The sequence below is a fragment of the Chrysemys picta genome, chromosome 1 (genome assembly GCF_011386835.1).
Source record: "Chrysemys picta bellii isolate R12L10 chromosome 1, ASM1138683v2, whole genome shotgun sequence".
Classification (NCBI taxonomy): domain Eukaryota; kingdom Metazoa; phylum Chordata; order Testudines; family Emydidae; genus Chrysemys; species Chrysemys picta.
Window position 1 is genome coordinate 334,025,725 of NC_088791.1, and position 24,959 is coordinate 334,050,683.

General features: G+C 42.6%; 1 protein-coding gene across 20 annotated transcripts in view; it reads left to right on the forward strand.

Annotated features, from left to right (window-relative positions):
• The window catches only part of DLG2 (discs large MAGUK scaffold protein 2), a 1,449,438-nt gene that overhangs the window by 1,052,535 nt on the left and 371,944 nt on the right, over positions 1 to 24,959 (forward strand). For all 20 annotated transcript variants that reach the window (XM_005287552.5, XM_005287553.5, XM_005287554.5 and 17 more), the window contains 3 exons: positions 7,397 to 7,533; positions 18,443 to 18,587; positions 21,551 to 21,692. In XM_005287552.5, the coding sequence (XP_005287609.1) occupies positions 7,397 to 7,533; positions 18,443 to 18,587; positions 21,551 to 21,692 (424 nt within the window). The remainder of the gene's footprint in view (positions 1 to 7,396; positions 7,534 to 18,442; positions 18,588 to 21,550; positions 21,693 to 24,959) is intronic.

Genomic DNA, 24,959 nt, shown 5'->3' on the forward strand with positions numbered 1-24,959 from the left:
CTTGCAAGGGCCACAAGATCTGACCGCGGACCATGAAGACCACAAGGTTTCACCCCATCACATGAGCCCAAGGCCCAACACCAAAATCCCAGGTCTTTTGCCTCTGGGACTATTGATTTTATTCTGTTAACTGCACTGGAAACAGGCCGCAAGTTGCACCAAATAAACAACTCCACCCTAGTACCTTAGTTAGGTACTAAGCACGTTCCTACTCAACCCACTGTGGCTTGAAGGTGCTACGAGGAAGGGAAAAAACTCCCTGGTCCTCTGCCAATTGGCCCATGGGAGAAAATAATTCCTTCTTGACCCCCTAAAAAGATGATTGGCTAGATCTGCGGCATCTGTGAGGCCAAGTTCCTAGTCTGGGTGGGAGGGTGGGCTTCTGGAATGGAGCCGAAAGAGACTCCACATAGCCCTGTGCTGGGCTAAAATCCTGGCAGCTGGGGAATGCTGGCCAATCAGCACCCCTCTCCCCCAGCTGACCAATGGTGCCAGAGACTCCCAGGGGGAGGAGCTACCAATTACCCTTGCTTCTGTCTCCCTCCCTTGCTACTGGGTCTGTCCCCCTTTCACTGCTGGCCCCATCAAGTTCCTCACCCATTGATGGGTGTGGCATTTCTGATCTTAACTAAGCTAGCTGCTCCTGATTGCTTCAACCCAGAGAGGTTTCCATCTATGACTCTGAAACTCTTGCTAGGCTTTATTTCCTCCCCCCCCCCCCACCGCCCTTCCCCATCCCCCCGCATTCACTGTTCATTGTGATGAGGTACAGCAGCATGCAATATTCCCCCCATGAGGCAGCAAATGACCTAGATACCCTATCACCACCCTTATTTTCTGTATTATATAGGGACAAGCTATTTATCACATTCAAAATGTCTATAATTAATAAAGCAACATTAAGCAACCGTTACGAATGTTCCCAGTGTTCCCAAGGTTTATAATGAATCCTAAGTATAAACACTGTGTATTTTTGCTAATACACTGACAGACTTAAAACACGTATCCAAACATTGCATCCATGCAACACATAATACAAAATAAATGTAAATGCTGGCTTAACTAAAACTAGAAGATGTATTAAAATTATTAGTCGCTTTTAATGACAGCATTTACTCTGCACACTCGAATTATTTACAAATTGGAAATGTTCAAGGTTAAAGGGTTAGCTGTATGATCTCAGTTCCATAAACAGTTTTTGTGATATTATCAATTAAACTTACATTTGCCAGGATATTGCCTGCCAAGCTCTTATAAGGTTGTCATGAAGGTTTTCCTTTAGACAGAAATTGATTTACATGGTTATCAATTTAGACCACACGAAAAAAAAGATGTGGGTGATGTCAAATTTACAGGCTGTCACTTGCTCATGCTGCACAATCTCTGTATATCATTTTGTCCTGTCACTTCTGTCCGTATATCTTTCCCCAGACTTGCAGCTGTTGTTTTCTCTGACAGTTGCTTTTACAGATCATTATTGCTAACTCAGTTTGGTTCCAACTTTTATGTCTGGTTCACAATTGGTTTTAAACCCCAAGCCACTGTGCAACCCCTACTGTCCCTTCCCCCCATCAAAAAAGTGATGGCATAAACATTGACTTTGAATTGCTTGGCTTTCATACAAATATTGTCGCTACCTTGGCTTTCTTGAAATTAATCATTGTCCCCGACATTGCAGGAAGAAAGACAGGACACTAGAAATTTGATTTCACTAGGCTGCAACTCTATTAAGTTGCACATCTGGGAATTATCTGACAATAACTTGTTGGGCACAGGTCATCCTTCCTTCCATAACCCATACCACATGGAGCCTTCAGCTCCACAACTCTCTATCACCCAGGGATCGGGGGCTGCTTTTAGCTTGCCACCTTCTGCACCATTAACCTGGTTCTAGCACATTACTGGGTCCCCACTGTCCTCCCCTCATGTGAGTTATCTCCTTACCAGACATTAGGAGTCCCAATTCCATTCTCCACCTTCTCTAGGACATGTCTTCTCCTACTCTGAGTCCAGCTGCAGTTTATCAGGGAACTGGACCTCCTATTGAATGAGTAATTGTGATAGGCACCTGTCAAGTTGTGCAGAGAATAAATGCCCACAAGGATGGGAGAAACAAGGGGGAGGCAATCTTTGAAGTGACCAAGGATTTTCTTTCCCATCCTGTTCCACAAAAAGTCTCCCCACCTCTGAGGTTGAGGGGGATGGGGGAGTGTCTACATTTAAATACAATGTTTTAAACTAAAAAATTAAATTAAAGTCTTTTTGAAAGGTTATAAAAGCAGTGGAAACCATTGTATTTTAAAAATCTTGTTCAGTATATTCCAGTAACTTAAAACAACTGTCTTTATTAACAACTTATGTGAATTTTTACAGTAGTCAAACTATCTTAAACATCCCAATCACTTGATGATTACCTGTTCTGTTCATTCCATCTGGGGCACCTGGCATTGGCCACTGTCGGAAGATAGGATACTGAGCTAGATGGACCTTTGGTCTGACCCAGTATGGCCGTTCTTATATCTTTCAAACTTTGAGATATAAAATGTCTGCTGGGGAAGTAATAAAATAAAGCAACAGAAATACATTAAATTCACTTCACAAAACTAAAAGTTGTTGCCAGTATTTTCTTCATTTTATCATCCCCTTTGTCTCTTCTTCCATATCTCGAGTAATATATTTTAAGGCCAGCAGAGGTCATTAGATTATCTAATTTAGACCAGTATATCACAGGTGACCTATACTGGGTAGTCTAGTCATTTTGTACCATTTTCTTTCTTTTCTTTCCTTACTTGTCTGTATTTTCTTTTGGATGGTTGTTACTTCTTGTCTCTCTTTCTGCTCTTCCATAGTCATTCATCCTCAAGGCTGGCTCTTGGCTTTGTGTGTCCCAAAGGCAGCCTTAGTATAGTACATAGTACTGTATTGTCCATTGGACTGCACAGTCTTATAGGCAGCTTTGCACTGGTTTCATAGGTTATGCAACTCTGCCTTTGAAAATGAATGGTAGGTGCATACATTCCTGCAACACCTTGTAAACGTATTGGTGACAACTTACTGATCCGGCAGTATGCTGCGCTTCCTCGGCTCCTGTGGATTTGGGGGATGAGTGATTCAGTAAGAACCTGCACAGGATTAGTCTCTCAAACATAGGGCTGGTCTACACTGGGGGGGGGGGTCGATGTAAGATACACAAACTTCAGCTATGCTATTCGCGTAGCTGAAATCGAAGTATCCTATTCGACTTACCCGGCTGTGAGGACGGCGGCAAATCGACCGCTGCGGCTGCCCCATCGACGCCGCTTACTCCTCCTGATGAGGTGGAGTACGCGCGTTGATTCGGGGATCAATTTATCACGTCTAGATGAGACGCGATAAATCGATCCCCGAGAGATCGATTTCTACCCGCCGATCCGGGCGGGTAGTGAAGACATGCCCTTAGAGTAATAGAGTAAGGCCAGGAGGGACCCCTACATCATATAGGTCACTGCAGGCCACCAACACCATCCAGCATCCTCACACTAAACCCACCAACTAAAATTAGACCAAAATATTACAGCCCACAATGGAGGAAAACAAAGGACATACTATATAATATCACACGCTCAGTGGATTTGATCTGCAGCGAAGGTAGGTGATAAGTGTCTACTGAAAATGTCACGTACAAAGTCCTGCTCCTATGCTGGGACATAATAAAGTCAGTGGGCCTCCTCGTGGATGCAGTCGCAGGATCAGGATCATGTTCACTAATTTCACTTTGTGCAATAAAGATGGAAGAAAAGTTTTTGAGGGGAATTTTTTTTTCAATTTACAAATTATGTCTAAATAATAAAGAAGTAACTGTGAATTCTAATACTTCTTACACAGCTACTTTAAGAATAGGAAAATAACCTTGTTCCACAGTACAAACATCACATCTACAATACAGATGTACAACGGGTTTTTTTCATCAGCTTTTTCTCAGGCTTCTGACCAAAAAAACAAATAACTCAAAACAGAGAAGACAGTCATTTCATTTGTGTTATGGTAGTGCCTAAAGGTCCCTCTGTGCTAGGCATGGTACAGACACATGGAGACGGACCTTGTTTTGATAAGCTTACAGTTTAGGATCATCAAGGGGTGAAGAGAGAAAACAAAGGTTCCCAAGGTCATACAGAAGACCTCAGTGGCTGGATTGAGAATAGAACCCAGGTCTCCTAACTCCCAGTCTGCTGTCCTATCAACTTGATCACTCTGCCTGCCGTCCTCATTCTGGAATAATATTTTAGAAAATTTTATTACATTGTCATAAAAATGTATACCTGTAACAGGCCAGGGCATAGGCAGTCTGACCTAGTGGTCACAGCTGGACTGTGGGTCACACGCAAGCAGGGGTTGGAGGAATCACTAGAGCCAGGGTCAAATCAGGCTGGGGTCCAAGACCAGAGATCACAGGTAGTACCTCTGGAATCAGGAAACAAGAGTCAGGGTCACAGCCAGGCTGGAGTTGGAGACTCAAGATTAGAGGTAGTATCAGGCTGGAGTCAGGAGGTCAGAGTCAGGCTAGGATCAGAGATGAGGTGAGGTCTGGAGTTGCAGCAGGCCCGAAGTCTGTGTGGTTGCCCAGACAACTTCTTGGGGCACCCTCCAGGGTTAAATAGGGTGCTTGGCCAATCAAAGGGTTGCAGGGTACTGTCACTCTGGGTCTCTTGGATGGTACGTCAGCTGTGCCTTCTTGCCACAGTGCTCCCCATGGCACTGTGGGAACATCAGCTATCCCTGGCTGTACAGACCTGGGTTTTAGTCCCAGATCCTTTTGTCACCAGGTGTTGGATTTTTTTCACCCAGTGTGTACTAAATAAGTCATCAAAGGAGGCAGTAGCCTAAGTGTAGCTGTTTTGGGGCAAAGTCCTGGAGTTTTTGCCATTGAAGTTTTCTTAAAGAGGACATTTAGTTGGGAAATGGTCCTGCTTTGAGCAGGGGGTTGGACTAGATGACCTCTTGAGGTCCCTTCCAACCCTGATATTCTATGATTCTATGACATCCTTTTGTCCCGCTTCATTGTGTCTCCCGGGTGATAAAGAAATGATTGAGGACTAAGCAAATCATGTATTTTTTTTCCAGAATTGTTCTTATTGTTGTCTTAACAGTAGCACATAAATACAAAGAGTATTCAGAAATTAGATAAAACTTTATTTTAATTGTGCCACCATTCTAAATTAATTTACATTATTAACAACTGTCATAATTAATTCATTTAAAGTTCATTGGATTTCAGATATTATTCCAGAGGTTTCTCTTTGTAATTTATCATTTTCCATTAATTAGCCTATTCCATTATCTGACAGCACATTTCTCTAAAGATACTATGAGAGGAAACCCGTAATTTCATTGTCAACAGATTTAATTCATTATAAAACTTCATCTCTGCCGTCATGTAGATGACAAAGCCTTTTGGTATTAACTGTAACATCAGTGAGTTTTATTGCACAAGCAATAAAGCTGGTGAAAATCATAAACTGCCAAGTTACAGGGAGCAAATCTTTTTCTACTGCATCTCTCCAGATGAAGTTCCGGGCATTACTAAAATGTTTGTTTCTATAACCAATGAATACAATACATTTTGAAAATAAAATTAGTGATATAAAAATCAGAGATGATAGCATTTATTTTCTTTGTTGCAGCAATACTTACGCTTGGGTTGTCTCCAAATCTCACCTTACGAGCAAGTGTCAGTAACGACTTACTTGTTCAGCTGGAAGTTCTCATTAGACATATGACTCTAAGAAAAAACAAACAATTGTTATGAATTGTTTGGGGGAGCCTATAATAGATTTTTATGACAATAAGACACCATAGACAGATATTGCCATAAACTTTCGCAAAATGGGAGATAAAATTTTAGTACTAATGAGAGTAGTGATATGTGTGTGTGTGTAGCGGTAATAGTAGGGAGAATATAGGTAAAGGGTCAAGCCTGTAGATTCTGAAGTCTGTTTATTTTCCCTTCCTGTTCTATGTATTTTTCTGTAGTTTGCATTATCATTTGGGGAGAGGGATAGCTCAGTGGTTTGAACATTGGCCTGCTAAACCCAGGGCTGTGAGTTCAGTCCTTGAGGAGGCCACTTAGGGATTTGGGGCAACAATCAGTACTTGGTCCTGCTAGTGAAGGCAGAGGGCTAGACTCAATGACCTTTTGGGGTCCCTTCGAGCTCTATGAGATAGGTATATTTCCTAATCATATTACAATACACTATTGACATCACTCCAGAGTTTTGAGATCTTTTGTGTGATTCTTCATCTAGGAATTTTACAGGTTACTAAACAGAAGTTACATGTACATCAAGGTATATCAGTCTAATCTTTCATGCACCCATAACCCATAATAGCTGAGTGCTAATAATTATGCAAAGCAGAATTAAATCCAAACTACTGCATTCTCCATCTGTCCCTACCTAAACTATTCTGTGCTTTTCACTGTGGTAATTGAACAACTTGTCCATTCTACAAGGGATCTCTCCTTCTCTCTCCCCATCCCTGGCATTAAGCTGTTTATAGGGACAACAAGAATATTGAGAGTTTTATTTCTGTGTGTGTGTGTGCGCGCGCGCGCAACAAGAAACACAACAGTTTTGAAGAGATAAAACCCCATGATTCACAGCATAATCCAAACTGTACTTATGGTCAGGAAAAACACTTTCCCTGATGGCAGTTTATCCCATGCCTAGGATAGGGTTTGTTGCACTTGCTGGCACTGGCCACTGTCAGAGACAAGATACTGGTTTAGATGGACCACTGGTGGTCTTCTTAGCGTATGCACCACAACGTGCCTCAGGAGGCATGTGGACAGGATTCATCACCAAATTTGGTCTGGTGGTTGGTTCATTAGCTTCTCCAGGTTGGGACAGATACTGATGGGGAGTGCGATGTGAATGTTGGTCCATGCTACTGGTCTTGATTCAATATGGCAGTATGTTCTTAACCTACATCTGTGACTGGTCTCCAAGGAAATATTGGCAGTGCAATGTAAAGATGCACATACCCCCACAAGTTTCCTTGTATACTATTTGCTATTAATGACAGGTTTCAGAGTAGCAGCCGTGTTAGTCTGTATCCGCAAAAAGAAGAACAGGAGTACTTGTGGCACCTTAGAGACTAACAAATTTATTAGAGCATAAGCTTTCGTGGACTACAGCCACGAAAGATCTGCATCCAAAGAAGTGGGCTGTAGTCCACGAAAGCTTATGCTCTAATAAATTTGTTAGTCTCTAAGGTGCCACAAGTACTCCTGTTCTTCTATTTGCTATTAGTAAATATTATAATAACTTTCCAACAGGTTAATGGAAATACATATTACCCTTGCATTCTTTAATAGTATGTTTGGTATTGTTAACGAGTATTCCTCCCCTTTCTTTTCCAGGTCTGGGCTTCAGTATTGCAGGAGGGGTGGGAAACCAACACATTGCTGGAGACAACAGCATTTATGTTACTAAGATTATTGATGGAGGAGCAGCACAAAAAGATGGAAGGTTGCAAGTTGGAGACAGACTTCTTATGGTGAGAATGACAAACTGGAACTATATTTGAAGTGGTGGAAATATGTTTCAAATGGGGATTTAATTTTTGATATTTTTCTTTAAATGTATATGTTTGAGGCTGAAGTTGTATTGGAAAACCCAACTCGTTTTTATGAAGATGAGCCAAAGAGTCTCATTAGTTTGGTAATCTTTTAACTCACAGCAAAGTATATGTACCCACTGCTGTTATAGTAAATGTTTTACTCCCTACGTTTGGTTACTTGCTAATGCCAGGTCAGATGTTCTGGAGAAGTTCAGAACAAGGTTCTAGGTTAAAGTGAAAAATCCTTTCATTGCCCTGGGGCCAGTCCTTCTTTTCAGTTTCCTTAAAATGACAGAAGTTAGCAAAGGAAAAGAGCTGGTAGATCATCCAGTCCACCTCCCTGTCAATGGAATAAGATATTTTTATATAGCTATAATCTCATCAACATTAGGGGGTCTATTAGTGTAAATATTTCAGTAAAATAAAAAAAGCACACCCCTCACCAAAATAGTTATACTGGTACAAAATCTATGTCTAGACCAGGCTTAAGAGCTAAGACCAAGGCATCCTGCAGGGGAAACCCTAAGAACTCCAAGCTTGGGGAGAATACTTAGGTTGAGGTTTAACTTTTAGTTTTGTGTTCTAACTTAACAAAAGAGCCACTTCCTACACCCAGGAAGGATATAAGTTTGGACCATACACAATATTTTGTTGCCCCTCAGCCTGAGCGGTTAGCCAATATTTGGGGCCATGATGGGTTGTTTGCATTAGGAGGAGTAATTAATTGTACAAGTCAGGTATTTCTGTGGTGCAGTCCTGTTTACTTACTAAGAATATACACAAAGTCCTGTTTCGTAGAATCATAGAACAGGAAGGGACCTCGAGAGGTCATCTAGTCCAGTCCCCTGCACTCATAGCAGGACTAAGTATTATCTAAACCATCCCTGACAGGTGTTTGTCTAACCTGCTCATAAAAATCTCCAATGATGGAGATTCTACAACCTCTCTAAGCAATTTATTCCAGTGCTAAACCACCCTGCTTAACCACCAGCGTAACAATGTAGTCCACCTGTTTACTCACTATGTTCTTTACTTTTGCCTTTCTCATTATTCAGACCACCCATACTAAGATGCACCATCCCCATACATCCTTGTAAGGGCTATCTCAAGTTGTCATTTAAAAATAATCCCTATTAAAACCAATATGGAGTTTGTTTTAGAATCAGATTATGCCATCCATTTTTAAGTGTTGCATTATATGTGCAAATATGGCCTCATGTCCGTCAGTTCAATTTCTTTATTTCCCTGTTAGTCTCTGAGGGCAGGTCTACACTTAAAACGCTGCATCAGCACAGCTGCACCGCTGTGGTGCTTAAGTAAGAAGCTCTTATGCTAATGGGAGAGCTTCTTCCATTGGCATAGTTAATCCACCTCCCCAAGAGGCAATAGCTATGTCGACAGGAAAAGCTCTCCCATTGACATAGCATTGTCTACATGGGGGGTAGGTTGGTATAACTATGTCACTCAGGGGTGTGGATTTTTCACACCCCTGAGTGTTGTCTTTATACTGATATAGTCCTGTAATGTACACCTCACCTAAACCACCAACTCTTGAAGTATTTGCAAACAGCCAAGCTCCCCTCTGTTTCAAACCCTAGTCCCTTAGGCTCATAGCCACTGATAAACTAAGCAAAGTAAAGTGAAAGGGAATAAAAGAGAATGAAATGCCATTTAAACAAAACCAGTCAAACACTCCTTTCTACACACAGTGAGCACCAGCTGTAGTCCAATTAACTAAACAGTTAATGGGATACTACAGAGGCAATTAACCCAAACAAACTTACTTACTTAAAACCAATTTTAGGACTTCTGCACAAAAAAACCCATCTTTCTCTTTGTGGAGCTCTTTAAATCATGTTGAGCTTTAAAAAGGACATGAACATTCATCAGTTGCAATAGGCCAATTAAATCCAACAGTTCACAGATGTTCACAGGAAAATGCTCAAGATTTCACTTCAACAAATTCCACTTCCTGGAGAAAATAACCTGAAAAGTATTTACACAAAGACAGATGTAACCACTAGGATCAGAATCATCCCCCTGTATCTTCATAAGTACAACCCTATCAAGTCTCTATAAACCTAAGTCAATAGATGAAAAAGAACAATTTTCCCTTAAAAAGGGAAAAATAAATAAAACAAGTATATTCCTCTGGGACTCTTATTTTGCATCCACTTACTCTTTTCTGACTTTCCTGATGGTGATTTTCTAGGCTGATTATAAGATCAAGAGGAGGAACAAAAACTTTTCCTATAGCTAGTGCTGAGTGCCTCACATTTTTCAAGATGAACCCGAAAATTTCCAAATTAAACAGCCCCTGTGGTTACATTTGAAAGAATAAGGTTGTGCAGAAGAAATGATGCAATGGTTGTTAAATGTAAAGTGGAATTTCTTCCTAAATATCTCCTGTGCAATTTTATCTAAGTATTTATGTCTCCCATCACTGTTGTCTTCTTTGATTAGGCTTGTAGGCTTCCTTTATTCCCTTCCCTTTTTACCATTTTATTCCATCTTCTGTCATTGCATCTGTGGTTTGAGCCTGTCATCTTGTTCCATTGTTCCTTCTTTAATAATCCATTTTCAACCTTTGTGGTTTCTTTGTGTAACCTGAGCCCTAATGGGTAGCTTAAGCCTTCTCCCTGTTGCCTGCTGCTTGGAGAAGCTTCTGCCCTCTCACCCCAGGGGTATGGGTGCTGGGTTCTTTATCTTGGCGCATGATACCGCCATCCAAGGGGGTGGGGGGGACTCCTAGTGCATGGAATACAATATGTGCTGTCCTTTGGGAAAATATTTACTACCAAATAATATACTAGAAGTGTAGTCCAATATACAAGGAATAAAACAATTATCACAATCCCCAAAATAACAATACAACAACAGGCAGAACTTTCAGTATAGGGAACAAAGGAAAAGGAATAAGGAAAAAATAGTGACTAGAATAATAAAATAGCAGCAATACCTTAAACCCTTTACCTCCTAACATTTATAATGGGCCCAAACCATTCAGCTCCCTCCCAGCACCTGCCTAGGCAGAATGTGAGTTGAGAAGAAGTTCTTTAGTGGGTGATGCAGTGCTGTAAATCATTGGCCAGCATAAAACTCACAAGGAAAATAGGGTCTTCCTGAGGCTCTCTGACCTGACCTGGAATTGCTCCTCAGTCGCCTGGGTTGCTTGTCTTGTTACCCCAAAAACAGACCCAAAGTACCCCCCAGAATAGCTCACATATTGTCCCTTCCTGGGTTTACCAGAAGTTCTCTTCAGCTGACCCATTTACCTGTTTTTGCAAGGTGAAAGGGGGGGGTCCGCCCTAGAGAAATTGCTGGGGTTTTGCAGGAATATTTTTAGGAACAACTTCCCAGTACAGTTGAGACTTGCTACCCTTGGGAGGACACAGATATAGCCTTCCGATATAATTGATTGACACCCAGGGCATAATCTTCAAAAACAAAGTGTTTTCTGTATTTAGTGTAAAAGCAATCTTCCCTATACAGTATAAACATATATCAAAAACATAAGCAAAGCCCTTAACATAATCCTTGGATACAGGCTAAAAATACCTGAACTATAAACATATAGTTAGCCCAATATTAAATGGCTGTGTTCTGCTTGTGGTGGTCAGTTGCTGCAGTCGCTGACAGCAATCTTAAAATTTATAAAATGTATAAAACAATGTAACATTTACAACACAGACACATTTTTATTAACCCAAACATACAGACACATATTCATTAATCCTATTTATATCTATATTTTACACTATAGCTAAGGCCACGTCTACACTACCCGCCGGATCGGCAGGTAATAATCGATCTATCGGGGATCAATTTATCGCATCTCATCTGGACGCGATAAATCGATCCCCGAATCGACGCCCGTACTCCACCTTGGCAGGAGGAGTAAGCTGAGTCGACGGGGGAGCCGCGACGGTCGATTTGCCGCCGTGAGGACAGCCAGATAAGTTGAACTAATATACTTAGACTTCAGCTACACGAATAGCGTAGCTGAAGTTGCGTATCTTAGATCAATCCCCCCCTAGTGTAGACCAGCCCTAACATGCTTACTCTCCATATTCTTCTCTCCGTCTGTTCTATCACGGTCCTTTTCTGCTGTCACCCTGTGGTTGCTTCTTCTGATTTCTTCTGACTTTTCATTCTTCTTCATCTGCTCCTAACTTTCTAAATTTTGCCTACTGACTCTGTCTTTCATACAGTTTATGAGCTGTTTTGATTGGCTAGTCTTTTAAGCCTTCCTTTTCCTCCAATCAAATTTAGATCCTTCCTGATTGATCTGTTCTTATAGTCCAATCACCCACGGCTAAATCTAGCTATCAATCAAAGCTGTTACATAACAAGTCTTAGTATTATGGTCAGTTTACTGTTATGGTCTGGTGACCCTCACCTAGTTTTGGACTAAGCATGCCTGGTTGATAGGGTGGCTAGGTGCCTGGTTTTTGACTGGAAAGTCTGTTAAAAAAGGGGACCCGACACTGTCCAGTCAGATCTTCTGACTGGACACCCAATGTCCAGTTACTGCAGGGTGGGAGGCAGGGTCATCACCTGCACCTGCCCCAGGTCATCACCTGCACCTGCCCCTATTTAGCCAGGGTCGCCTCTTACCTGTGTCAGGTGGCTGCAGCTCACAGCCCTGGCTCCACAGGTAATTCCCTCCTGACCCAGGCGAAGAGGGTGGGTGAGTGGGGAAAAACATGCTTGGGGGAAGGGGAGAAGAGGAGTGGATGGAGGCGGGGCCTCGGGGGAAAGAGGCAGGGCAGGGCCTAAGGGGCAGGATTTTGTGGGGGAATAGGCAGGGCAAGGGTGGGGGGTGAGAGGCGGGGCAGGGGAGGTTCCAGCACTCCTGTTGGAGTGTCCAGTTTTTAAATATTACTAAGTTGGCAACCCTACTGACTGACCTCTCCCTGCAGTGTTGAAGTGACCTTTACTTGACCCTAGATTATGTTTGCCTGCCTGCTAAGATACCACTGAAAACTGCTAATTCACCCTTCTTGACTGTGTGCCAACATTTCACACATACCACATTATCAAACTATAAACAATTGCCTCATCCTTACCATCCAATTGTCATTTTAATGTTATGGTCTGCTATTGTCACCCTATTTCTTACCAATTTAGTTAATCTTATTTTAGTTCTTCCCCTATTTTCAGTCAATGGTGGCAAAGCAATGCTTGCAGTGCTGTTCTTAGGAAGCAGAACGGAGCAGCTCAAAACTCTATAATGTCAGTCTCTGCTGGGCTGACACCCTTCAGTGACCTCGTCACCATCAACGCAGTGTAAAGTTTCCCTTTAGTTAGCAATGGCAAGTTTAATGTGAACCTCCCATGCTGTGATGCTTCTCTCTCTGTCTCTACTCATGCCGCCATAACAACAGCCAAAACCAAAAGTAAAAGGAAACTCTTTTGTCTCTGAGATCAGGCTTATGATTGGTTCTGGTAGTAGCTTCCAGCTTGTTCTATCTCTGCCCTGGGTTCTACTCAATCTGGGAAACAGAGTCCTGAGCCCCTGTAGTCATCGCTGTTGTAGCCCAGGTGCGAGTTCCCTAGAGCCTTAGGGTATTATCAGGAACAACCAGCTCCAGGGGGGTTGGATTTGTGACTTCAGCTGCTGTTTTGAGTCCCTCCATCTCATTATCCTGAATGAAATCTAGCTTGCGCTTTGTGGCTATGTAGGACGCCCAGCATTGTCAGTGCACGTTTTCCCTATCACACTTATGAACTTCAGTTCCTGTGGCAGTCTGGCTGCTGATTCCTACACCTAGTGATACCATCTGTTATCACTGGAAGCTGCTGGGAACTCCCTCTGCAAGTTCCCACAGAAACACGCTTCTTTGCTGCTAATTAAGCTAATTTTAATGAGAGTTTTGTTATTAGCTAAACTCCTGTTAGTCACTCACTTCCTTTCATCTGTTCAGCACTTCATAGCTACTCAGATAAGCTCCTTTATATTAGTATTCACCCAATTTCCTCCTCACTCATTTGCTGTCTCACTTCAGCTGGCTTTCTAGAGCGCATGAATGTCCTCACTTAGATGGCACAATAACCGCACAGCTCTTATGTCAACCTTTCTGCACAAATGTTTCAATACATAGACCATACAGTGCACTCCTCACTTTATTTTGTTCCTGTTTCCTTTACAGTCTCCCTTACCTCTGACTGATATGTCTCAAATCTCATTTTCCTCTATCCTACCATACATTGGCTCTGCCACAGCCATTGGAGTGCAGGCAGCTTAAGGCTTTGTCTACACTGGCACTTCCACAAAGCTACTGCCCTTCGTTGGAGGTGGTTCTCCCAGCAATAAAGAGCAGCTACACAGCGCACCTTACAATGGTTCTGCTGCAGCAGCACTGCCACGCCGTTGTAAGGTGCGCAGTGTAGATGTAGTTACGTGACCTTGCTGGTAATTGAAATGCTGTCAAAATAAGGTGCATTGTTCTTTTGGTTAAGAAACAGAGGCAAAATCCTTTTCTCTTGGAGAGTGGGTGGGGTGGGGAGAGAGGGAGACATCTCTCCTTATTAATCTAACTGTTTATCTAATCAGAAAGAAGAACCAAAGCTTAATTTTTCTTAACAGTCTATCTCCTGTATGACATCCTTTTTCTGTGAAAATGGTAGGTGGAATGGTTCATAGAAAGGTATCTAGATGATTCTCTTTCTCAAAGCTGGCATACTATGCACATCTTTGAGTAGTGTTTAAGGAGTCAGAGAATAAGATATTTTAATAAATGCATGTTTTCATGCTTGTGTGGAGAAAGATCTATTCAAGTTTCATTATTAGTGGTCACTTTCTTATATGGAGCAAAAATAGAAAAGTTAGTTGGACCCTCCATGCACCCAGAACTCTCATCAGTGTTAACGTGAGTTTTACATGGACAGTGAGAACAGACATCTTAATACTTACAGCCTTCTAGGGGCTATTGAGAAATGGTACAGCATGTTCCTGTGCCGAGTTTCTAAACTAATAACGGGAGTGTTTGGGCGGGTAGAGTCTTTTATTCCCCTGTTAGAGTGAAAGGTGCTAATGATTTGCACACTAAGGGTCACTGATGTACAAGCACCCAGGGTGGGTGAACTTTGCTATAGAGGGAGCCAGAGATACCCTGGAGTAACTGCACCCCAAGAATCATCAGTGGCATTGTGTGTACTATCCTTTGTCTAGGCCATTAGAACGAGACAAAGTTGGGTTCTTTAGCTCACACAACTCTCTTGACTGCCCTCTTGGTGCAGTTACTCTAGGTCAGGGGTGGGCAAACTTTTTGGCCTGAGGGCCACATCGGGGAATAGAAATTGTATGATGGGCCATGAATGCTCACAATATTAGGGTTGGGTGCTCTGGGCTGGGACCGAGGGGTTCAGAGTGGGATCAGGGCTAGGGCAGGGGTGCGGGAAGGGGTGCAGGTTCCAGCTGGGGATGCAGGCTGTGGGGTGGGGCTGGGGATGAGAGGTTTGGGGTGCAGGAGGGTGCTCCGTGCTGGGATCGAGGGGTTTGGAGCGCTGGAGTGAGACCCAGCCACGTGGTGCAGCCTCCGACCTGGCTCTCCAGCGGGAGCTCACGGGCCGGCTTAAAACGGCTCGTGGGCCGTAGTTTGCCCAGCACTGCTCTAGGTCTGAGCATCTTTTGTATTTCAAAGCCACTGCACAAAAGGAAGATAGATGCTTAGACCTACTTTCCAAGTCATATGGTGTTTGTGAGCAGCATTGGACTGGAGATTTTCTAGATGAAAAGTGAAGGGGCTGAGGGAGAAAAGGGAGCACAGAGTATAAGCTGTGAGGCCCTGGAGAGAGAGACAGAAGCACAAGGTAACTTCCTCTAGAGCACGGCACAGATACTTGAGCTGAGGTTTCTGCAAGAGGGAGTTGCCTATGTACTATATGTTATCATCCCTGTGAAAGGAAATAAAACTTATCTGCATTTTGTAGAAATAAGGTGCACTATGAAAATACCTGACTTGACAGCACCAATTTCTGCTCCAGACAGAAACTGACCTAGCAGGCCCTGAAAGTCTGCTACCAGTTGGCAGAAGGGCAACACACTTTTCCCCCCGGTCCAATTATCTTAGATGCTGGGAGTACTGCACTTCTGTGGGAGAAAAAGGTCTGAGATAGTGGCTAAGAACTTGACAGAAAAAACAAGAAACAGTTTCCAGTGCAGTACACACTAATGGTACATATTTGATATAATGATAAATCTTTGTCTCAGACAGGGCCAGAGCTGTTTAATGCAAGAAAAGACTACTGGGATTGAAATGGAGTCCTTTTTAGTTTGATCACTGATCTTACCCAGTAGGCATAGCAAGAGGCCACACATCTCTTTGGATTTCATGATTCTGCAATGGAGAACAAAAGCTTTTCTCAAATCTGAAAGGGGCTATTAGTCTACATATTGAATGAAAAACTTCTTATGCGCTGTGCCAAACACATAATGGATAGAGCTGAACAAATTTTAAGCACCTTAAAAGGACTGTTTTCCAATTTTCTGTGTAGTACATTTTGTATAGATGCCTGTTAGGGACAGGGTGTGCTGCTGGGAGACTTCAGCTATGTCTACACTATGAACCAAGCATGTGATTCCCAGATCACATACATGTATTTGTGCTAGTTTGATTAGAGCTAGTATAAACAGCAGTGTACCCACCTGAACCTCATGGGTATGTACTTACAGCCTGTCTTACTGCGGCTACTCTACTATTTATACGTGTACGAGTGTATGTATGTGAGCTGGGAATCACACCCCTAGTTCGTAGTGTAGACATAGCTTTTGTCCTAATGGATAGGATGGGATGTTGGCTGATTTCAGTCTTGTTTAACCTTTTCTTCATTCTTCAAACACTGTTAATCAATGTTCCAAGCATTCTGAAGAGTCCTATAGTTAGAGAGAACAAAATGTATATTTTTCACATACACCTCTACCTCGATATAACGCTGTCCTTGGGAGCCAAAAAATCTTACCGCGTCATAGGTGAAACCGCATTATATCGAACTTGCTTTGATCCACCGGAGTGCGCAGCCCTGCCTCCCCTCTCCCCCCAGAGCACTACTTTACCGCGTTATATCCGAATTCATGTTATAGCAGGTTGCGTTATATCGAGGTAGAAGTGTATTTGTTACGAAGATAAACAAAAGTATTGCAAATATTTGTGATCAATTACTTTTTGCAAGTGGCAATCTGCATGTCCTTCATAGTTCTGACCATTTCTTCGTGTTTTGCTTCCCCCAACAAGTTTCCTTTGTGAAACTCTCATTTGTAGCTTTATCTCACTTGTCTTGACTGATGTATTTATTTTCTTTATGGTTTCTCTGCGTCTCCACATTACAAACTTCAATTAATACAAACATGGCACTTGTCTCATCATGCCTATCTGAAAATGAAAACACATCTCACCTTAAGGAATCTTTCTAATCAATTTCATGATGGTTTTAGGATCTGCCCCCCAAAAATGTATTATCTGAATTAAGACAAAACACAAAGGTATGTAAGAGAGGATGTAGGGAAAGGGAAACAAGAGGGTAGCTGTGCCAGGAACAGTGCTTACATAGATTAGTCAAAAGTTGATTTTTCAGGGTTTTAATCCCTTTTTTAAAGTATATAAATAAGCAAGAGAGATTTAATAGCAGTCACTTCTGCATACCAGTCATTTGCATGAAATCTATATCAATATGAATCTATATCCCTATCCTTGCCCCTTTCCCGTTAGCCTGTGGCACTCTTGTCAGTGCAGATTGTAAGCTCTTCAGGACAGGGACTGTCTACTAGTCTGTGTTGTGTATATGCCTAGCACAATGAGGCCCCATCCTTGGTTGGTCTCTAGGCACTACTGTAATAAACATGATTCATTATGAATAATATATCTTGGTTCCCTTTCCTAATGAATTAATTTCCCTTGCACATGAATATACATAGGAAGTACCTTTATGCAGTAGAGTGCTCATGCTTCTAAATATACAAGACCTTTTCTCCTGCATAAAATTTTTCTAGAGTAGTAATCTAGATTAGCAGCTCCTATTGACACAATTCCCTTCCCCACCTTGTCTTCTTTGCTATGCCCTAGTGCACCTGATATATTTCTCTGCATCAAGCCCACACCTCATGTCTATAATCACCTACCCTCTCACTATTTCAGTGTTTTTCTACCTACAGCTCCAGAAAACGGTCACATTTTTCACCTTCAAACCCTCCCTTCCCAACTCCACAGCTGCCGCTGTTCACTCCCCACCTCTCCAAAGTAGTCTCTTATTTTTGTCTCCCTTCCTCCCCTGCTTAACTTTCCAACTATTCATTTAAGTTAATGGGCAAAGAGATTTTAGGGTGTCACTCACTTATGAGGTCCCATTAGGAACTAGTGCATGGGTGCAGCATCATCAAGTATCCAAGTAGTTAATAAGAATGTGGTTTGGGCTTTTACTGCCAGCAACCAGATGCTGATAATCAATATCACAAGTGGCTGCTCTGATGTATACCTATCCCCTGCATCCTGTGGTGCACAGTTCGCTATTAAGCTATTTCAGTTTCTTGTTATGATTCTGCTAATGATGACCCTGGTAATGTGTCGTACTGGAGCAGACACAATGGCATATCTAGCACTTTACACTGGGCTATGGTACTACAGCTTGGGGATTGCCAATACTGCTAAATAAGACATAGGAGATAGGTGGGCCAAGAAAATGCCTTAATCTGATTTTTCTTCTTTATTGTATAATAATGTTACTATTCTATAATCTGCAGCATCTTTTGTCTACAATTCTTAATGCATCATTGATAACTGTACAGATAATATGGATATTTCTTCTGTATCTATCCAGCCTTACTCATCTGTCTAATTTCTCCTTTAAGGTAAATAATTACAGTTTAGAAGAAGTAACTCATGAAGAGGCAGTAGCAATATTGAAGAACACATCGGATGTAGTTTATCTAAAAGTTGGAAAGCCCACTACCATTTACATGACTGACCCTTATGGCCCACCAGATATTACTCACTGTAAGTGCCTCCTTGCATATTATTTCATATGTGATATCATGTTTTAAGTGATTATTTAGACTTTTCAAATCTAGACAAATATCAGGACATCAGCGAAGCTTTTACAAGGGCTTGGAAGGCTGAAAAATGGAACTGTTATTTAGAAATGATACTGTCATGATATGTTATATTAGAAATAACACTTTTTGCAGCACAAGTCCAGAATTAACAAGATAACCGCACCACCAAATTTATTCCAGAATGCTATTGTTGAACTTTAGGCAGGTACACTGTATCTTTTGTAACAATTAAGGGGAAAACATTTTTACGTCAATGTAATATTTTGAGAGGTCCTGGATTAACAGATGTGGAGAGAGGAGTGCTCAGTCCACAGGACAGGTACAACACAGGCAGCAGAAGACTTGCCTACGTCAGGGGCGGCTCTAGCTTTTTTGCCTCCCCAAGCACGGAAGGCAGGCTGCCTTCGACGGCTTGCCTGCAGGAGGTCCCCGGTCCCGCGGATTCGGCAGCATGCCTGCGGGAGGTCCACTGGTCCCGCAGCTTCGGCGTACCTGCCGCCGAATTGCCGCCAAATCCACAGGACCGGCGGACCTCCCGCAGGCAAGCCGCCGAAGGCTGCCTGACTGCCACTCTCACAGGGACTGGCAGGGTGCCCCCCGTGGCTTGCCGCCCCAGGCACGCGCTTGGAGTGCTGGTGCCTGGAGCCGCCACTGGCCTATATGGACTCACCAAACAAAAAGCCTGAGGAAAATTGACATGACATTTCATAGAATCATAGCATATCAGGGTTGGAAGAGGCCTCAGGAGGTTATCTAGTCCAATCCCCTGCTCAAAGCAGGACCATTTGCATTCAATGGACTTGTAATTTATACAGTATTTGCATCCAGCATAAAATGATTGTCCTGTTACATAATTGCCCTCCAAATCTATCAGTTACATCCCCACACATCAGCATACTAATGCCCCCCTGCTCCCTATCCATCCACTCCCTTATTTATATCCATTCTCTGCTTCTCCATCCAACCGTGCGGCAGTGCTTCCTCTTGCACTCAGTGCATCCCTTCCTAATGTGCAGGTAGTCCTCCCCTCCCCAGTACCCCATTCTTTGGGATGGCACCTTGTCACTGAGGCTCCAGGCTCTTCTGCTCAGCTTCCCTTCTCCCAGCCAGCAGGCAGGAGTAATCCATGCCACTTTGGTGCATCTTCTGGCCTGCTGCAGATTCCCTCCTTTTGCCAATTAGTCAGTAAATGCTCCCTGGCTTTAAGCTCCCTCTGAGTCTCTCATTGGAGGAGAGAGATGAGCTGGGAGGCAATCTGATTGGCTTGCAAAATAAGGAGAGGAGGGAGTCTCAGCAACTGACCCCAGCTCATGCTAGCAAGCTGCCAAAAATTCAGTTGTCACCAGAGGCCATAAAGCCAGCAAAGGGGTGGAAAGACAAAGGTTCCCTGTAAAAGTCAAAGATTAGGCACATCTGCACTTCTGTATCGTTATTCCTCAATTCTGATCTGGCAGGACCAGCTAATCATGGTCCTTTCTATTCACAAGGCCTTTAAAAGGGTGATAACTGCATTGGTGGTTTTGTAACATGCACATCTATATATTACACTGAACTGGACCTAGACTACCTGTTTATTTAGCAGATGCTACTAATCAACCAACAGTTGGTGATGGTATTTGTTAACTACTAATCTGGGCTGATTTCTTACCAGTGACTAAGAAGTTTAAAAGACTCACTAGCACCTTACTAATTCCTTGAATTATCTGGTCTTCCAAAATAATATTTCAAAAATTGTGAAGCAGCACATGATGTTGAGCAAGATTAGGGAGGCAGTGTTGCCTAATGGATAGAGTACTGGAGTAGGCCTCAGGAGACCTGGTTTTCATTCCCAGCTGTGCCACTGACCTGCTGGGTTACCTTGCGATGTCACATCACTGCTCTGTACCTCAGTTTCCCCATCCGTATAATGGGGATAATGATACTGACCTCCTTTGTAAAAATGCTTTGAGATCTACTGATGAAAAGTGCTATCTAAGAGTTAGATATTATTATTAGTGATCAGAAATTCCAGAGGGGGAAAAAGCTTGAAAAGACTTTCAGTAATTGGTTGGTGCATACAAGTTTGTTTGTCTCTTAGCAAGGAATAACCTTTCTCTATAAAAGCATTTGGTCTTAAAATATTTAATATTTCACCATCTAAAGAATGGATTGAAACTATGACTAGAAAGTTTAAACACCTCCATTTCAAAAGGAAATTAATCATAAGTCAGTGCAAAAGCATGTCTTTGATTTTCCTCCTTAGTATTTCCTTTCCTCTGATTACATGAATTAGAGATTTGGTCACAGCCATTATTACATATTTCCAGCCGTCACCATTACTTTGAGACCCAAAGCAAAATACAATCAAACAGCATAGTACTGTCTTTGTTAATCATTAGCATATATCATATCTATATTAGCTTTCATTCTTCTTAACAACCTTTCCTGGGATCTAAATTATGATGCAATCTAAATTGGCACTGAAAATTCAGTTTAGTGGGATCCCAACTCTTCTATGATCCTTGGAATAATCCCTGCCTAAATTATAATCAATGCTTTGCCTTCAAATGCCCCTTTCATCTACTTATCTCCTACAACTATCTCCATTCCTTTTTGCATTCATGAATTTATTCATGAAATGCCTTCCTGTTTTCTGTCTCCCAAGCCATCCCCTTCTCATCCAAATCCCTCCTAAAGATCCTCTCCTTCCTTAATCTCCACACAAAGTGGGTGAGTAAACAAAATGCTAGCCATTCATTCCTTCTCTGCCCTGTTTAGATTTTACACTCTTTCAGGCAGGAACTGTCTGTGTTTTATGTCTTGTACAGCACCAAACACATTATTGGTGCTTAAATGAAAACAATACCATCACAACCAAACCAAATGTGAATGTTACTAACTACAATTGCTTGTTTTAACCATCAGCTTATTCTCCACCAATGGAAAATCATATACTCACTTCTGGCAACAACGGCACTTTAGAGTACAAGGCGTCTTTGGCTCCTATCTCACCAGGAAGATACTCACCGATTCCAAAGCACATGCTTGTAGAGGACGACTATACCAGGTCAGATATCTTTCTTTATATATTGCCTTTGGTAATGACTGCAATGCATATTAACAAGGGAGAAGGAACACAAGCTAAAATAAAGAATGGGTTCAACAATATTTAGATAAGTTAGATGTATTCAAGTTGGCAGGGCCTGATGAAATTCATCCTGGGGTACTTAAGGAATTAGCCAAAGCAATCTTGAAACCATTAGCGATCATGTTTGGGAACTCATGGAGGACGGGTTGGTCCCAGAGGACTGAAAAAGGGCAAATATAGTATCTATCTTTAAAAAGGGGAACTATAGACCAATCAGCCTAACTTTGATACCTGGAAAGATACTGGAACAAATTACTAAACAATCAAATTGTAATTTAGAGGCTGTTATAAAGAGGATGGTGATTGATTGTTCTCCATGTTCACTGAAGGCAAGACAAGAACTAATGAGCTTAATCTTCAGCAAGGGAGATTTAGGTAGAGATGAGGAAAAACTTTCTAACCATAAGGATAGTTAAGCACTGGACTAGTCTTCAAAGGGAAGCTGTGGAATCTCCATCTTTGGAGGTTTTTAAGAACAGGTCAGACAAACACCTGCCAAGGATGGTCTAGGTTTACTTGGCCTGGCCTCAACACAGGGGACTGGACTAGATGACCTCCCAAGGTCCCTTCTGGCTCTATCTTTCTATGATCCTATGGTAAATAACAGCAATGGAGTATTTGGTGCAATAAATGGACTGAGCGTATTATGTGGAAATGAGACAGCAGAGCTTTACCCATTTAGTTGGTTTTGAAGCAGATGGGAGGGGGGTGCTCTCTTTATATCCTGTATTTCAGCTAAGTGTTGCTGCTGAGACAATTTATATTTCATTCTTATTTGAAGGGTGGTTAGAATATTGCTCACCCTGCCATCCTCTTTAAAGGCTACTACAGAAATGAAATGAGATATAGTATGACAGAATGAAAATTGTACTTGTTTCCTTCAATATTCTTCTATTTTCATAGTTTAATAGCATTTCAGGCTAGATGGGACAATTGTGACTGACCCGCACACCACAGGATAACAACCTCAATCCAGTAATTCCTGCATCAAGCCCCTAACTTCTGTTTGCTTTCATTGTGTGTGTGCTCTTGTATTTTTCTAAGATCCCTTAAACTTCATGACTTGTGTGGCAGCTGGATTTGGAGGGTTTCATGACATTTGTTTTTAACAAAAGGTTAAAGTGTGGGAGAAACACACCTCCTCTCCCTAGCTTGGATAAAGCAACAGCCTCCTACTGCTCTCTCTTTTCCTTGGCTGAGTGTGCTGAGAACTCCCTGCTTTTTTCAGTACTGTAGGAGTTTCACCAAAGTTGAACTTAACCCAATGAGTTGTTTTCCTATAGGAGTTTCTTCCATCCAATTAGATATTTTTAGTTAACAGTTAAAAGATGTATTTCATCAAATTCTGGATCACCCTAGAAAAAGGGGCTGGAGTGAAGTGTTTGCAGCAACCTGCATTTTGTACTATTTGGGAAATGCAACAACTGGTACAAAACAAAGCAGTTTGTCTGCTGAGCAGCAAGGGTTGCCGTGATCAGAGCACCACAGTGTTGTTCTCTCTGTACTGGATCCCCAGTGAATAGTGTTCAGTTTAGGTCTGGCACCAAAGCCTCTTTGATATTGGCAGTAGTAACCTGAGAGATTGGCTTTCTGTCTGCAGCAGTGACCTCCCATGACAAGCAAGATTTCATTGGAACCATAAAACTGTCATCCAGTAGGAAGAGGCTCATAAGCGTGACAGAACCAAACAATAATATCTTAATGGTACTCAAGCATTTACTCTTACCTGATAGAATGTAAGAAGATAATGTTGCCATTTTTTAGAATAATGGTAAGCACTCAGATGCTACTGGGATGGGCAACAGTATGTGAACTTGGATACTGTTGTACAGTGTTCATAATTAGAGCAGGCCTGGAAGTTTCTTAATGGAAGTCTTTCATCAGACCCTGGGAGAGTCGCCCTCCCTATCGATGATGCACGTCTCAAACTGGCTAAGGCCCTCTGGAGCACACTGGCTTCGATAGCACCTGTGGCTAAGCACATGGAAAAGCACTCTTTCATTCCATGCTGGGATTTGAGGGGTTTTACTCCCATCCAGCCCAAAATTGCCTAGTTTTAACTGCGGTGAACAACAGAGCTCTGCGGGGCAGGTTTAAGTCCTCAAGGATAGGGACTCTAAATGAATGGATCTCATGGGCAGGAAGATTTACACTTCCTCTTCCTTGTAGATGTGAATTGCTAACCAGCAAGCCTGCTGTCCAAGTAAGATTTTTTTAACTGAACAGCTACATCAAAGTTTGCAGACCAGCTTCCCAAGGCCTTGCAAGAGGCATTTCAGGCATTTGTCTGCGTTAGCCATCATGGACACCTCATCAGACTGACGGCCTCCACAGTCATCATGAGGCGGGCTTCCTGGCTGCAGAATTTGGGCATTGCCCCTAATGTCCATCAAGCCACTGAGGATTTGCCTTTTCCAAACACTGTTCTCAGACAAAAATGACAAGATGCTACTCTCCTTCCACGACTCCAGGGCTACCCAGTGGTCCTGGGGGGTGTACAGACCTGTTTTGTCTTCCTCCACTGTTCCTGGACTCCTTACAGTGGTGGATGTATCCAGAGAATGGATACATCCCTTTTTCTGGCCCTCACCAGCCAAGTTGGTTGTTACTGACGCCTCCCTGATGGGTTGGGGGGCACACTTGCAGTTGCTGAAAGTACAGGGGTTGTGTTCGGAGCAAGAGACCTCCGTCTATATCACCATGCTGGAGCTTCAGGCCATCTATAATGCATGTCATGCTTTTTGGGACTGTCAGGGACTCATTGGTTCACATACTTACCAACAATACCACCACAATGTATTATGTGAACAGACATGGGGGAGAAAACTCTACCTTGCTCCGCTGAGAGGCAATCAGGCTGTGGCAATTCTGCATTGAGGAGAACATTACTCTGATAGCCATTCACTTGCCTGGCTTCAGAATCATCTCGCGGACCATCTCAGCAGGTATTTTTCCCTGAGTCATGAGTGGTCTGTGAAGACAGATGTCCTCCAGGTTGTCTTCGCAGCTTGGGGCATCCTGATGATCGACCTGTTTGCAACAAGGTATATCAGGTAATGTCATCTGTTCTGCTCTTGAAGGGGGCCTCAGTCCAGGCTCATCATCCGATGCTTTCCACCTCTGCTGGCAGTCAGCTCTCCTGTATGCCTTTCCCCCGATCCCAGTCATCCCTCAGATCCTCCTCAA